This window comes from Onychomys torridus, chromosome 4 (assembly GCF_903995425.1).
Source record: "Onychomys torridus chromosome 4, mOncTor1.1, whole genome shotgun sequence".
Lineage (NCBI taxonomy): Eukaryota > Metazoa > Chordata > Mammalia > Rodentia > Cricetidae > Onychomys > Onychomys torridus.
Window position 1 is genome coordinate 80202304 of NC_050446.1, and position 14608 is coordinate 80216911.

General features: G+C 47.7%; 1 protein-coding gene across 1 annotated transcript; it reads right to left on the reverse strand.

The window, feature by feature from the left end:
• Positions 1-1000: 1000 nt before the first annotated feature.
• Positions 1001-14360, reverse strand: Rcn1 (reticulocalbin 1). Its single transcript, XM_036186392.1, has 6 exons — positions 13841-14360; positions 9523-9716; positions 8438-8616; positions 6700-6760; positions 3041-3240; positions 1001-2090 (listed from the first exon to the last, which is right to left on the reverse strand). The coding sequence occupies exons 1-6, from the start codon at positions 14080-14082 to the stop codon at positions 1983-1985; spliced, it is 984 nt and encodes a 327-aa protein (XP_036042285.1). The 5' UTR covers positions 14083-14360; the 3' UTR covers positions 1001-1982.
• Positions 14361-14608: the final 248 nt, after the last annotated feature.

Sequence of the window (14608 nt, forward strand, 5' to 3'; positions counted from 1 at the left end):
GTAAACTGGACTACAGAAAATATAAAATGATAATACATATCAAGACCTGAAACATCACAGGACATGAAACTAGGGCTTCTGGATTGTAGAGTCTGAAAGGCCACATTGAGGGGGAATCATGCTGGTTACCCACAAATGTGGGAGGTGGAGGTGAGGTGCATGCATGTCTGACACTCTGGGGGCAGCAGGTGCAAAGGGCCTGACCTGGGAAGGACCTCAGCGTAGTAAGGTGTTATCCTCAGAGCCAATAGCCTCCATCTTTACCCCATCAGCTGTGCCTACTTGGGGGAGAGTGTGAGGATTCTGGGAAGGAGAGGGCAAAGAAGGTCAGTAGGCCCTCACCTGAGTATCCAGCTGTGCTTCCTGGTCATTTGTATGCAATTCTGCCTAACTGAAACGTGGCCTTGGGGTTTTGGTCTTTGTGGCTGTGAGGAAGCTAGATAGTCTAGGCTGGGTAAAGATTCTGCAGCATGGCTGCTCTAGGGTCACCCATGTTCTCGTCAGTACCCCCTCATTTGTGCTCTGCATGGAAGCCCAGGAGGCTCTTTGCTTGCTTCCCCACGGTGAACTCTGGGGAGCTGCATGTTGGTTTCTCATTGGGACACTGCTTCTGTCTCACCCAGGGAGGGAATCTTAGCAATACTTCAACATGTTTGAGGACAACCAAGTCAGTGGGGGTGGAGTATGGAGTGGAGGGAGGGAAAAAGGGCAAAGGGACAATTCTCAGAGGGAGACACGGCTGGATCCCGTCAGGCAGGCCTCACAGGCAATGGTAAGAGGTCTGGATTTTCCAGTCAAGACCTGTCTCAGAAAGATCCTACTGTGACAACGACATCGAGTTCCCTGACTGCAAAGGACATGAAGTCCACAGAGATGAAATCAGCAAGTACGGATGGGTTTTGAGCTTGTTGTCTGATCCATCGACTCCTAGTACTGCTTAATGCGAGAGGAACAAAGAAAGCATACTTTCTCTGAAGTCAAACACCACAGGACACATGGGGAAATCCTCAAGGGTATCCTTTATTCCGTCCGCCTCCTGTTTACAAGGTGGAATTTTCATCTGGAAATTGTTGCTCCTGCTAGTCTGGTCAATGGCTTAGATTATCACCTTGTCCTGTTGCCCTGGCATGTGCTGTGCTGGAATCAGGCTTAAAGGTTCAGGACTCAACAAACAAAAGACGCCACTACATCTGGATCCCTTGAACTCACACCCAGGAAAGAACTGTGTTTCTAGTCACTATTTCAAAAACCAGACCCACTCATTAACATGAAAAACAAAGTTTCTCAAGTATACTTAAAGTGTTGACCATGGTATACAGTTTTTCAAATACCTGGCATTCATCTTTTTTCTATCTCTAAAATTCTTTTCTTGTTCACATTATCTTTTTTGATTGCTTCTTAGTATAAAAACAGAAAAACCAAAGATGGGATTATTGTGCACATTAGCAGGCCCACACAGAAAAACACAAAAAAAGTTTATATACCATTTACAGTAACAGCTCAAAATATAAAGAATTTGAAATATCATGCCCACCCCAAGGTTAGCCGACCTAGGACAATAGAACATTGACTTCCTCAGAATTTTCCTTCACCACTGTTTAACAGTGGCAACTAAAAAACCCCCATATCTAAGAGTTCAAATATATAGCAGTCACTCTGTGCAGTGTCCCCCTGCCCCGTAACAGAACCCTTTCACATTTTCTTCCCCATCCCTTTAACTTAAGTGGGGGAGTCGGACTAGAAAGCCGTAGCAATGTATCCCCTCAGAGAATTGCAATTGCCAGGATTTTAATGTGCCTCAGAGGAGATCCTACTGGAATAAACGGCGATGGCTATTTTCCAGTAAACATGGAATGAAAACTCATTTTTACCCCAATCTGAGGTGTAATCTCATTGTTGAGGGACACACCTGACAACTGTCACAACACCCAGAACACCTGAAGAATGCCCCTGACAATCGGCTGCATCAGGACGAGCGTCTTTCATAGTTCATCGTGATTTTTTGTGAGATCTTCCCCGTAATTGGTAGCCTGGCTTCCCACAAACATGTTCCAGTTGTCTAGAATCTCCTCCTTGGTAAGCAGCTCATCCTGTGGGAAGACAGAAGAGCTGTCAGGAGGCAATGGGAGCTTGATGTCCCTGATCTGCAGGATTACACAGGCCACATCTGATAGCTCAGCACCTTCCGTGTCCCCCCCTCACCTCCCATGACTGCCAGGCAAAACTCCGAACTGGAATAACTCTCACTGTCTGTGAAAGCTGTGCTACAGAGCCTCAGCTAAGTCTCCAAGAATTCAGAAGCCAGACTCTATAAGCAATGTGGGCATTCCCAGATCAGGTTGGAAGGACCCCACTTCCCTTTCGTGGCCTCATTGTGTAACATGTAGGTCTGCAAAGCTTAGGGAAGGGCGCGAGTAACAAAGTCAGATGAAGCAAGAATTTTGTCTTCATCTTATTTACTCACTTGGATGCTAACTAATTATTACTACACTAGTACTAGGGCTGGAACCCAGAGCCTGACTCGGGATAGCTAAGTGCTCTACTACTAAGCTACAAACACCCGCAGCCCCTAACTACTTAGATGCCTACCAGTGGATAGATATGAAATACTGGTAATCATTAGAACTCCTGCCCACAAACAAACACCTAGGAATTTTCCTGAGTCGTTTGACCTCCAATGGGATGGACTCCCGTTGCTAGACATATCATTGAAGGTTAATCAATATCTGATGACTAGTTAAAGGGAGGAATAGGTTTGCCTCAAGTCACATTGGGTCAATTTCTTAAATCCATGCCTGGACTACATGAAAGATGTTAAGTGTTTTAACATCACACCCTAGGCTGTGACTTAGTAACTTTAGTCTATAGCCCAGAAAAGATGAAGCCTAAGTTGCTCACTACAGCTGTCATGGTACAGACGTAAGTACAGGTCTCTACTGGGAGGTATAGGTGCACAACCAAACAGAGCCAACAAGGCAAACAAAACTAATCTTGAACCAATTGCTTCCTGTCAATCAACGGCTCTGAACCTGAAAGCTACCTTGTTTTTATCTGACTCGTAAACCAGGTGCCGGGCCTCAGCCTGTGCATGGTCATAGTCCTGAGGGAGGATCCAGTGGCGAATCTCCTCCTTGTCCAGCTTCCCATCCTTGTTCAGATCTCGGAAATCATTGAACTGCTCCCGTTCAGACACAACCCAGTCTGGCTCAGGGCCGTTATCCTCGTGGGAGAACATGTCCGCTGGAAGACAAAGCTGTTCTTAGTTACAGAAGACCAAAAGTTTGACCCCTGAGTTTTTGGAAAGGTGATATCCCATGGAGAGAGCTAAATCTCTACAGTGGCTGCAGAGCTGAGGAATGGCCACTAATCTACACACTATAGACACCACGAGGTGCAATAGGAAGACCTGGTTAGAGCCAGAAGATGAGCCTTGGAATCTCTTAGTTCAGCATCTGAGTCCAAAGCTTGTAAAATGAAGATAATAATTGCTATTTATAGGAGAAACTCTATTCCATAAGCCTCTATTCCAACTGGCACCTTAAAGGTGAAAACAAACCAGATGCATTAGGAAGTGTTCTATATACCTTTCCATTTCAATTCCTTTATATCATCTGATGCTCGTCTCCCATCTTACAAATGAAAAGGATGTGAAGATACAAGGATGTGAAGATGCAACCTACACCTTGTCTGAACAAGAGGCTGCACAGGACCACTGGAAGCTTCCTGCCAACTCATCTCCCCCATGATTATGGCTGCGGCTTGCCTCGTTTTCAAAGGGCTTCCTTTTATTTTATTCAGCCCTCTAACAGTTACTATAAGATAGATCATCTCAATTGTTTTTCTTTTCGTTTTTCAAGACAGGGTTTCTCTGTGTAGTTTTGGTGGCTGTCCTGGATCTCACTCTGTAGACCAGGCTGGCCTCGAACACATAGAATTTGCCTGGCTGTTTCCCAAGTGCTGGGATTAAAGGCGTGCGCCACCATGGCTCGGCTCATTATCTCAACTTTACAAAACACCAGGAAAAAGGAGACGGAAACAATTCACACACTGCCTTTTTTTTGTTTTGAGACAGAGTCTCACTATAGAGCCAGGCTGGCCTGGAACTCACTATATAGAGCAGGTTGCCTGGAACTCTCAAGAGATTTGCCTGCCTCTTGTCGGCCAAGTGCTGGGATTAAAGCGTGTGCTACCATGTCCAGCTCTCCTACACCAGTTTGCTGTTGTCTACTTACACCTCATGGGTAGTTTCTCTTTGAAGGGATCACAGTCTTGAAACCATAAGTGGAAAAAGTTTCAATATAGAAGAAAATAACAAAGTTCTTCCAGGTAAAATTTCAGTGTGGAAGAAAAGCTTTTGGTTGTAAAGTTTCAATTGGGGAAAAATATAATAATGTTTCAAAACAGAAAATAGGTTCTTTGTATAAAGTTTCAATATAAAGAGCAAGTCAGTCATCAGCGTGAGCAGGCACTTGAAGGAAGCAGGAAAAGAAAAGCCATAAAATAGCCCCATGCCTTTAATCCCAGCACTCAGGAGGCAGACGCAGGCAGATCTCTGACTTCCAGGCTAGCCTGGTCTACGGAGTTCTGTGGAACAACCAGGTTGTATAAAGAGAATCCCTGTCTTGAAAAAAAATGTTTTTAAAAAGGAGAGAATAATTATGCCTGATATTTGCGCACGCGCGCATGTGTGTGTGTGTGTGTGTGTGTGTGTGTATGTATGTATGTACATGTGTGTGTATGTATGTATGTACGTGTGTGTGTGTGTGTGTGTGTGTGTGTGTGTGTGTGTGTGTGTATGTACATGTTCCCGTGTACTCTAAGTGTGTGGTGGTCAAAGATTTATGTCAGGTGTCTTCATCATTATTTCACCTTGTACTTTGAGACAGGGTCTCTCAATGCACCTGGAGTTCATTGATCCAGAGGCTGCCTGGTACCGAGCCCCAGTTTCCTGCTGTGCTGGGATTACAGGTGTGTGCCACAACTCCAGACTTTTTATGTGGATACTGGAGATTGGACCTTGGGTCTTCACACCTTCACATCAAGCACTAAATCCACCTCTGCATACTGATTTTGGAAAGGACGATCACATCAGCTAGTCTGAGCTACATTCAGCCCTGCAGGAACGACTGCCGTGTGCCATCATGTAACAGAGGAGAAAACGGAGGCAGAGAGGAATTACAGAACTCTCTCAGGCTCACACAGTCAGTGGGTGGGGAAGCCAGGGCTCCTCACCCCAGAACTCTTTCCAGAACACCACACTAGCAACTCCTTGGCTTGCCTAAAGTGACAACACCCTGGAAATCAGGTCCCTCGCCTGACAAGTTCACACATAAAGTCTTTCTCACTATTTATTGGCTGCTGAAAATCTGACTCCCAAGCACAATAGCTGCCTCCCCTCTCTGCACAGTGTACACAATGAAATGTTTCTTTTAGTCAAAGGCACTCTCAATTTTGCCCCTGTGGGGCACCAGCTCAAGGCAAGGGTTCAGGAGTACCGTTAAGAGCATACACTGTTAATCAAAAGTGCCCAATTGTTTGTTTTTATCAGGAAGCCTTTCTCTCTGTCTAATTCAATCACTGCTGTCATGGTGACAAGTCTGAGGCTCTGAATGCTCCCTCCCTTATGGGCCTCTCAAGAGGAAGGCTCCTCGGCTCACACTGATGAGGTCACTATTAGCATCCTTACTGTACAAAGCTGCAGTCACCACGGTCACTTCAATTACCGAGGCAAAGAGCTACCTAGCTGTTACCCATGACAGACAGGGAAATGCTCAGTTCTAGGACCACATATGACTCTTCACAATGAGCAGAGGCTGTGCTTATCATTACCAAAGGTGCTTGTCCTTATGCGTGGGGATAAAAACCAGACAACCACAAACCAGAGGAGAATGAGGCCACTTGGGCTCAGTCTTACAATCTAAAGGTAACTGCATCTGTTAAAACACATTCACAAAAAGTTTCTGATCTCTTCCCAGAACTCAGTACCTAATCGAGAGATTTTACCTGAGGCAGGAAAAGGTGGGATCTGACAAGATGGCAGCCCGAGGTTGGAGCCGCACACCACAGTGGTGCGGTTGGTGGGCATCATGGGCAAATTTCCATGTTGGCTGCAGAGTTTTTGTGCTTGGGGACTACTGGCTACTGTGGATCTGAGTTTCAGTCAGACAATTCTCCCTGATGCTTCTCAATAAGAAAATGCCAAATATGGTACTGCCAGCCAAAAGATGGTACCTCAGAGGATGAGTGGGCTCTGATAGGGGACAACTGTGTACACCACAAAAAGGTTTACCTCCCTGACAAGGGCCTGCCTGTTACTATGACATATGACCACTCAGTCTGAGCTCTCAAGCTAGCTGACCTACATCTAATTTTAGTCTTCTCCTCCCCGTCTACTTTAGTGTACATATACTACATCTCACGGTCCATCTGCGGCTTTCCAATCCCACTTCCAAGGCAGTGTGACCAAGAGCACCCCTGAGTCCTGTGGTCCTGGCTGCTGGCTTTCCTTTTGCTTTTTCTCTCCTGGGGGAACTCTAATTACTCACTTTGCACCAATTGGGCTAAGCCAACAAATAGGGCTGAAGGGCCCTCTCTGTTGGAGCTCCAGCAGTGGGGCCATCACATCAGTCTCTGGGTGGCGGTGGGTGGAGAAGAATGCTGCCCAGTGTGGCCAGCAGAGCCACGGCAGCCTGCACTCACCAATGTACTCATCCTGGTCCACGAAACCATCCCCGTTCTTGTCGATGTCCTCCAGCGTTTCCTAGGAAGCAATGGGGAAACACTAGATGGCCATGTGCTTTAAGCAAGTCTGAGACTCCTATTGCCCTCTTCATCTGGCTTTATGTGTAAACAGTTGGTGACTAATACCTCTTAGCTCCTTGGGTAGTCCATTACATTAAAAAAAAACAAAAACAAAAACAAAAACAAAAACAAAAACAAAACAGGTGATGATTGGTACCCCATATCGTCTCTCCACAGTTTCCAGGGCAGAACCCTTTCTTCAAAGGAAAAGGTGTTTGTAAACTCAGCTGAGCTCTGACCTCTCAAGAAGCCCTGCCAGACCAACAATAGCCATCACCTGACATTGCCCTAGGAGTCTGTGAGAGTCCAGCACAAGAAACACCTATAAGAGGGCCGGTAAAAATAGATTCCACAGCTAAGAGCCAGGAATACTCACCTGGTGTCAGAGACACATAAAACTGAAGAACTAAACATTAGAGGTATAACTGACTACTCTAATTAGTTACATTTGACTTGGAGTTGTTGCCCACCACCTGCCCCCAGCATCAGTAACTAAGTGAATTTGCCATCCATGGGCCGAGCTACTCAAGGATACTCCAAGTCAAAGAAAACAGCCTAAGTCCAGAGCACCGATCTTGCTTGAAGGCAAGCAATTCCCTGTGGCAAATTCCATCTCCACTGTCCTCTGGAAAATTAGTTATCACTAAATGGATATTGGGTGATAAAGAAAAATGATTCTTGGATCACTGCCCAGTGTTTGGGGTCATGGTAGTCATGAGGCAAAAGTATTAAGCCAGAGTGGACACTGTCATTGGTTGGATATCTCAGATGCCCAGAGCTGTTTATGAACAAAATCTTTCATCAACAGCTTCCCAGCTGTTGGAACTGACTCTGTCCAGGTTACAGGTGATGGCATTTATTTAAATGTCATGAAAAATGAAGACAAATAGGACCCAATGGAAAGCAATGACACTCAGAGGCCTTTAAGCATTGACCCTTTTATAAGCCTGGCATCAAGCCATCTGCTCTCTAGACACCACTGCTGGAAGCAGCAGCCTTCCCAGCCGCAAATTCACTTTATGTTTCCAGGTTTTTCTGTTCTTTTCAAGATGAAAACAAATGAACAAACCAAGAAAAGAAAGAAAGGTCATTCCAGCAACAAAAATGAGCAGAGTCTAGCTGGCTGCTAGCTAACCCATCACCTCTTTCTAGTGCATGTCTAAATGGTGTCTCTCAGTCTCTGCATATCTAAGGGGGCCGGAACATAAACAGGTATATATGTATCTTCTTTTTCCTGGTCTGAATAGTGAAGACAGGCTATCACATTTCTTCATTCTGTCTCTGTCCTTTATCTGCCCCCTGGCTGTTCCCAGGATGACCCTGAAGCTATAAGATGACAAACTAAAGACAGAGGCAGCCTGGGTGCCTTCTAGTGTTTAGAGGGGATCTGCCTGGAACTAGCCTTAATGGACTTTGATCAAGTAAGGAACAAGCTTGCTTTGTGTTAAATGGTTTCCATTGGGGTATTTGTTACAGCAGCTAGCTTGTCCTGACTCCTTCCTGGGCAGACAGAGATCTGACATATCCAACTTCAAGTCCTTCCCAGCAGGCTGAGTTTCTTTCTGGAAAAAGGGACAAATTGAGGGGACAGTTTTCTCCAGGGTCTTTTCTCAGTCTGCATTTTCACAGTTCTCACCAAAACTACAATTTCCTTCATGTGTTCAAACTCCTCTGGGTGCAGAAAGGCAGTGAACTCCTCCCGAGTAGCTGTCAGGTCACCATCAAGGTCTGAAGCCTTAAACCTTCTCTCATCACGTGGCAGCATCTTTTTAAAGGTGTGATGGTCAGAACTATCCTGGAACTCAGCGGGGTTTCCTGTAGGGTGCACATAGCCCATGGTCAACCTTTGTTAAGGAGGACCTTTTGTTCCCATAACTCATTCTTCACACACACAAAAGATCCTGACCCACCCACTGGGTTCTTTAAAATACTTCTATTCAAAATGCCCTGGGCGGCTCCTCTCCACCAGGTCATCCCATCATCACAGCCAGAGTGTCCGTTAGGGGCTTCACAGCAAACGCTGGAGAGCAAACGCTGGAGAGCAAACACTGGAGAGCACCGGCTTCAGACCGCACCACTTCAGACCTCTATTTACAGACTTCCACATTCATTGTCTCACTTTTTGATCTAGAACATACCAGGATTCTAGAATATCTTGTTTAAATGCCTCAGCTGGCTTTCAAGCTCTCGGAATCTGGCTTTGATTATCTTTCTTGTCTCCCTGCTGTGTGCAGGCATCTGGAGAGTCTGCACTGTACGACTAACCACCACGCATGCGTTTCCCTGCCTCCGCCCCTCCAACTCAGCCACCATCCTCATGGTCTCTCCATCTCTCCAAATTTAAATCCATTCTTCCAAGCCCAGTTTCCAAAGCCCTCTTCCTATGGAAGTCCTTCCTCACAACGGCTCAGGCAGACTTTATATCCTTATTACCCAAGCTCAGCAGCAATTTGGAACTGCCTGGAGCACATTCTTTTTCTCCTTCTTTCTCTGTGTGTATCTCTGAGAGCTAAGTTCAAGCAGGGCCATGACCTAAGACACCTTCCCCTCTGTCAGACAAAGAAAGCAACTTGGTACATTCTTAGTAGGCAGAGGAGGATGTTACACAACAGGCTTTACTTTGAAGGTTGTGACATCCTGGCTGAAAGGGGGTAGCCATGGTGACAGAGTCTTCTGTAAGCCTGTTTCCTACCATGCAGTCTCCACTGTGGCACCTCTTACCTAGGTAGTAGCCATAGGTAGCCTGCTTGTATTCTTCCCAGGAGATTTTTTCATCTTTGTCCCTATCATAATCCTTCCAGACTTTAGCGACATTATCATAGATGTATCTTTTCTGTACCCGTTTGATCCAAACTTTCAGCTCCTCAGTGGTAACAAAGCCATCTCCATCACTGTCAATTCGATCAACAATTTTCCTGTAGTTAAAAAAAAGTATTAATAATGATAATAACATAAAAGAAAAAAAATCCCTCAAGGCCATAATCAAGACTTATATGGTTCATCCTTTCCAAGAATGATATGCCTTCTCCTTCCCAGAACCAGGGCCAGTGGCAGAATTCACTAATGGATCATGCTTCAACATCCTGAAACCCAGATATGAACTCCGAATTCTCAGAGACTGCTACTACCAATTGATGACAACTGACCTGGGAGACAAAACGTATTGTGTTCCCCAATGAAGTCCAATGGTCCCTCACTTCAATGGAACCCGAGGCCCAGAGAAGTGGAATGATGTTTCCCAGACACACAGGTAATATAAGGTATAACTGGGTTGAGCACACATTCTTTTTTGTTTGGGGTACAACAAGGAAATTCTATGTTAATTAAAGGATGAGGGAGCTGCTTGTTTTCCATCCTACAATCTTGAACTTTCAAGGAAGCCCACAGAGAAAACCAAGATGACCAGTCTTGATGCATAAAGCAACCTCTTCCAGAAACCTGGCCTTCTGGCAGCCAGAGGAACTCAGTACCCCTGCTACTGGGTGCTGACCACTGTGCCCACGTGGGTTTTCCAGCTCTACCATGGCCTGGGTCCCAGATATGTCAAACTAGATTCTACTGAGGCATCCTGAGCAGTTATTCTGGGCAAAATTCAGGTTGGAAACTCACCATCTGTCCATCTCTAAATGAAAGAGTCCCTAGCTAGGAGAGCCATCTCTGGGAAACTGAACACCCACAAGCTAGTGCTGATGTTCAACAGAAGTATCACACACCTGGGATGAGGTCATACAGGCCAGCGATGACTCAGTTTCTTTCTTTGGGGCTAGAATTCAATCAACCCAGTGATAAATTTTCTTGATTAACAGTTAATACTGATTAATTAAAGATGGGAACTGAATTCCTTAGTTCTTTATAAATAAGAGTTTGATCTGTAACTCATAACTTTTAGTGGGAAAGGAAGTGGGGGGTAGGGTGGGCATACAAAGTCAACATCTCCTATCTGAAGCCAAGGAGCCCCAGCTCCTTTCTCTGGAACTTGTGGCCATTATTAACAACTTTAAAGTGTCCCTTCAAGCACAAGTGTAACAGATCTGGGACCGGAAGACTAAATCTCATGCATCCTCAGGCTTCCCTGGGGAAGACTCAGCCAGACACAGCAGAACTCATTCAATCCTGCACAGGCAGGCCCTGCTCCAATCCTGAGGACACACTGGCAACGTTTGCCCACTGGTTACCAACACCACTGAGAAGCAGAACCCTAGGCCAGCAAAGGCTCAATGTCATGAAGCCATGTAACGCCTCTTTTGAAGAAAGAATAGCATTTAATCTACATCAATCAACATCCAGGGCATAGCTCAGTCCAATGCACAGCGAAACGGTTGACTGAAATTATAGGAATGATCTTGACCTCTCTTGAAAGGTCACAAGAGTAAGATCCTGAGAAAGGACAGGAAATGTAGATGGACAGAACGCTTTAGTCAGGACAATAGGTCTTCATTCTGGCCCTTGTCCCTGTTTTCTCTGTGTGATCAGAAGCGAGTCTCTGAGCCACTTTCTCTTGTAAGTAGAAACACCCAAGTGACAAGAAATGTATGAGGAAAAGGAAGAGGAGGAGGAGCCTTTCCTCACTCAGGACAAGAACATAAATCCAGCGTGGAAGAAAAATTCCCATTCTCAGCAAAAAAAACGTGAAATGAGTTTTCCAGGAAGGGCCTAGGGCAAATGGAGTTCCCCTGCCAGCTGCCATCGAGGGGCCAAGAGAAACCAGAAACTGGGTGGACAGGTGAAATCACTCCCAACTTCGGAAAGTCATTTACTTTGTTCTAAGAGTCTATGAAGCCGCTGTGACGGTACACAGTCTGTGGCTTTACTTCACAGCCCTTCAGAGATCTTTAATGGTGACATGTGTTTTCAATAGATGGTCAAGTGATAGACACAAAGCTGTCTGGATCTAGCCAGGTTCCTCCCTCAGCAGCCCAGACTGGGGGGAGGGGGGCTGTTGAGGCGGAAGACAGGGAGGCAACTCATCACTTAGCCCAGGCTAGAACTGCCATTGCTAAAAGACCTACCCCAATTCCGGCCCATATTACCCGGGTGTTTTTCTTGGTTACTTCCTCAACACTGGGTCATGGGTAAGTGCTGCTACAAGTGTCTGCATTTTCCTGTCCTGACACCCAGACCGACTGACCCTCACCTAGCCCCTGCCTAGGACTCCCTGTCTGCCACGGTTACTCTCCACTACAATGCCTGGCTGGCTTTCCTAACAAAGTTTGGAAATTAGGACACTCTGTCCAACACACAGATAACATCTCTACCTCCTCAAGGTCCTTCCCTCCGCCCTTTATTTCCCCTCCTCTTCTACCTCCCATTTCCTCTTCTCTGCCTTGGAGGGGTCCAGCACCCCTCCTGCCTCACATAAGTTCAAAACCCTGATAAACAAGTTGGTGCCTCACTCCACGAACACCTTTCTGTTACCATATATACCAGTCAACCTTTGAACCACCTCATAAGATGAGGTCCCATCTGCAAGCCCCAAGTGCCTCTCTCCAACCTGACGCCCCAGGAGCCCCGACAGACACATGGACAGTGATGGTTTTTCCCTGTGGCCATCACAGCAATCCTGAAAGTACTGGCCTGTCCTCACATGGGATGGCCAGCACCCTGAGACCTACAGTATGAGGGTTCATCTTTGTACCTGGCAGATGTCAAGCACAGTAGCCACCGAAATGCTTGCCTCGTGAATAAAATAACAAAATCAAGGTCTCCATACAAGGGTCAAACCCAGACAACTCCATTAACACTTATAGCTGCCACTTAAGCGAACCACCCCCCATGAAGAAATTAAATGAAGCCAGAGGACCTAAGCTAGTGTTTCCAGTTCCTAACTCTCTTCCCCTGCTCCTTTTCCAAGACAAAGCAGAATGGCTGCAATCAGGGCCCTAGAATAAATCAGTCTCCAGGGCCTCAAAGCAAACAACAGAGTGAGTTATCAATGGCCCCTATTGTTAAGTCCCAAAACAAGAAGAGAAAGTACTTCCCTGCCAAGTAAAGAGACAGGGTTTGGAGATAACTTTGAAGTCCAAAGGTCTTTTTATCACAACAGGCAGATGCTGTACCTACACAATAGGTACCATTTATCCTGTTCCATTGAACACTCAGGCCTCTCTGTGGCTCGAAGATAGCTGTAGCAGAACGCGAAGATCCTCCACCCCCAGGAGCTAAGTTCTGGAAGTTCTAGTGACCCACAGGCTGGATCGCTGTGTTCCTCCCAGCCCGACCTCTCCTGGTGTTCACTACTAGTCCCTCAGAAAGGTTTTCAGATAACTAACTGCACAATGCCGAGTGTCTCCTGGGGAGACCAGGTGAGGGAGTACTGAGATGTTGCCCAGATTTATTTCCTGATTCCAAGCTAAGCTCACAGTGCACCACCATAAAATAGCCCTGACAACCAGTTGCCAAAACACTGAGCGCCTCACCCATAAGGCTGGAAGCAGAGCCCAAGGAATCAGTTTCCATCTCTGCGCCTCCTCCCCCGTATACTAGCTTCAAGGGCCCCTTTAAAAACTCAATTTCTACGTCTCTGCATGAGATTCCTGGGGTGACTGGTCAGAACATCTACCCTGACCCAGAGACAGGCCAACGATAAGCCTCTCCGTCCACTGCCCCCTTCATTCATCTCTCCCCGGTTTCTGTTGGGTCCTGAGGCGCTTTTATCAAATCTCAAGCGCCTCTCTCTGGGGCTAAGACTGGGGGAAAGAACTAAAAGGCCACAGCCAACAAACTCTGGCTCACTCTCTTCTGTCTCTTCTGATGCAACCTAAAGGAGGGGGCGGGCCCTCTTGCTCCCAGCTCCCGCTGCCACGTTCTAGCCCGCCCGTGGGAAGCTATCCCGGCCGGGGCGTGGCGGCGACCTCCACGCGGGGTCTGGGCGCCCGCTGGCAACTTTGTGCCCCTGAGCCCGGCTCCGGCCTCGGCGCTGTGACCGACTGGTCACAAACGATTTCGCTTTCACTTTGCTCCGGAGGTCCCGCGTGGCTCCCCTCTGAGATTGCTGTGGGCCCCTGCGTGGTCCCCGGAGCGGCCCGGGCCGCGGCCTCACCCCAGCCTCTCCTTGCTCTCGTCCGGGCTTAGCTGATCGAAGGTCTTGGAGTCCTCCTTGCCCAGGAAGGCCTCGTGATCGTACTGGAAGCTCTGGTTGTCCTCGGGCGGCCGCTCGCCCAGCTCCGAGTCGGGCCGCACCACGCGTTCCTTGCGCATGGTGGGCTTGGCTCGCAGAGTCAGCGCCAGCGCCAGCAGCAGCAGCAGCCCCAGGGCGAGTCCCAGGCGGCCACCGCGCGCCATGGTCGCGAGCAGAGGATGGTGGCGGGGCAGTAGGGGTTCGCAGCGCCGCGGCCGCTGTCCCCTCCCCAGCGAGGGGCGCGCCCGGCTGGCGAAGGAAAGCTCGGGCCGCCCCACTCACACGCCCATTGGCCGCGGCGATGCCGGGGGAGGCCGGGGCCGCGGAGCCACGTCGCCAGCCCGGGTGGTGGGCGCGGGGCTCGGGTTTCGCCTCGGCCCCTCCCCGCGATCTGGTTGCAAGGGGCGGGCCCAGACGAAGGGGGCTGCGGACTGGAAGGCACTCTGCACGACCGGAAAGAAGTTCTTTATTAGGGGAGGAAAAAAAAAAGCAACAGATGTTCAGAGTGATAGTTCTTCCTCCGGTTTAGAGAAGCAGAGCTCCTCCTCAGCTTCAAGCTGAGAGCCCGAACCTCAGTCCCAGGTTTGCCCAGAGATGGGCACTTAAACCCAATTCTACTCCAGTTAACACAGTTTGCACTGTAGTTACCTGCACAAGAGTCTGGAACGAGGCCAGGATGGGCGTGGTCCC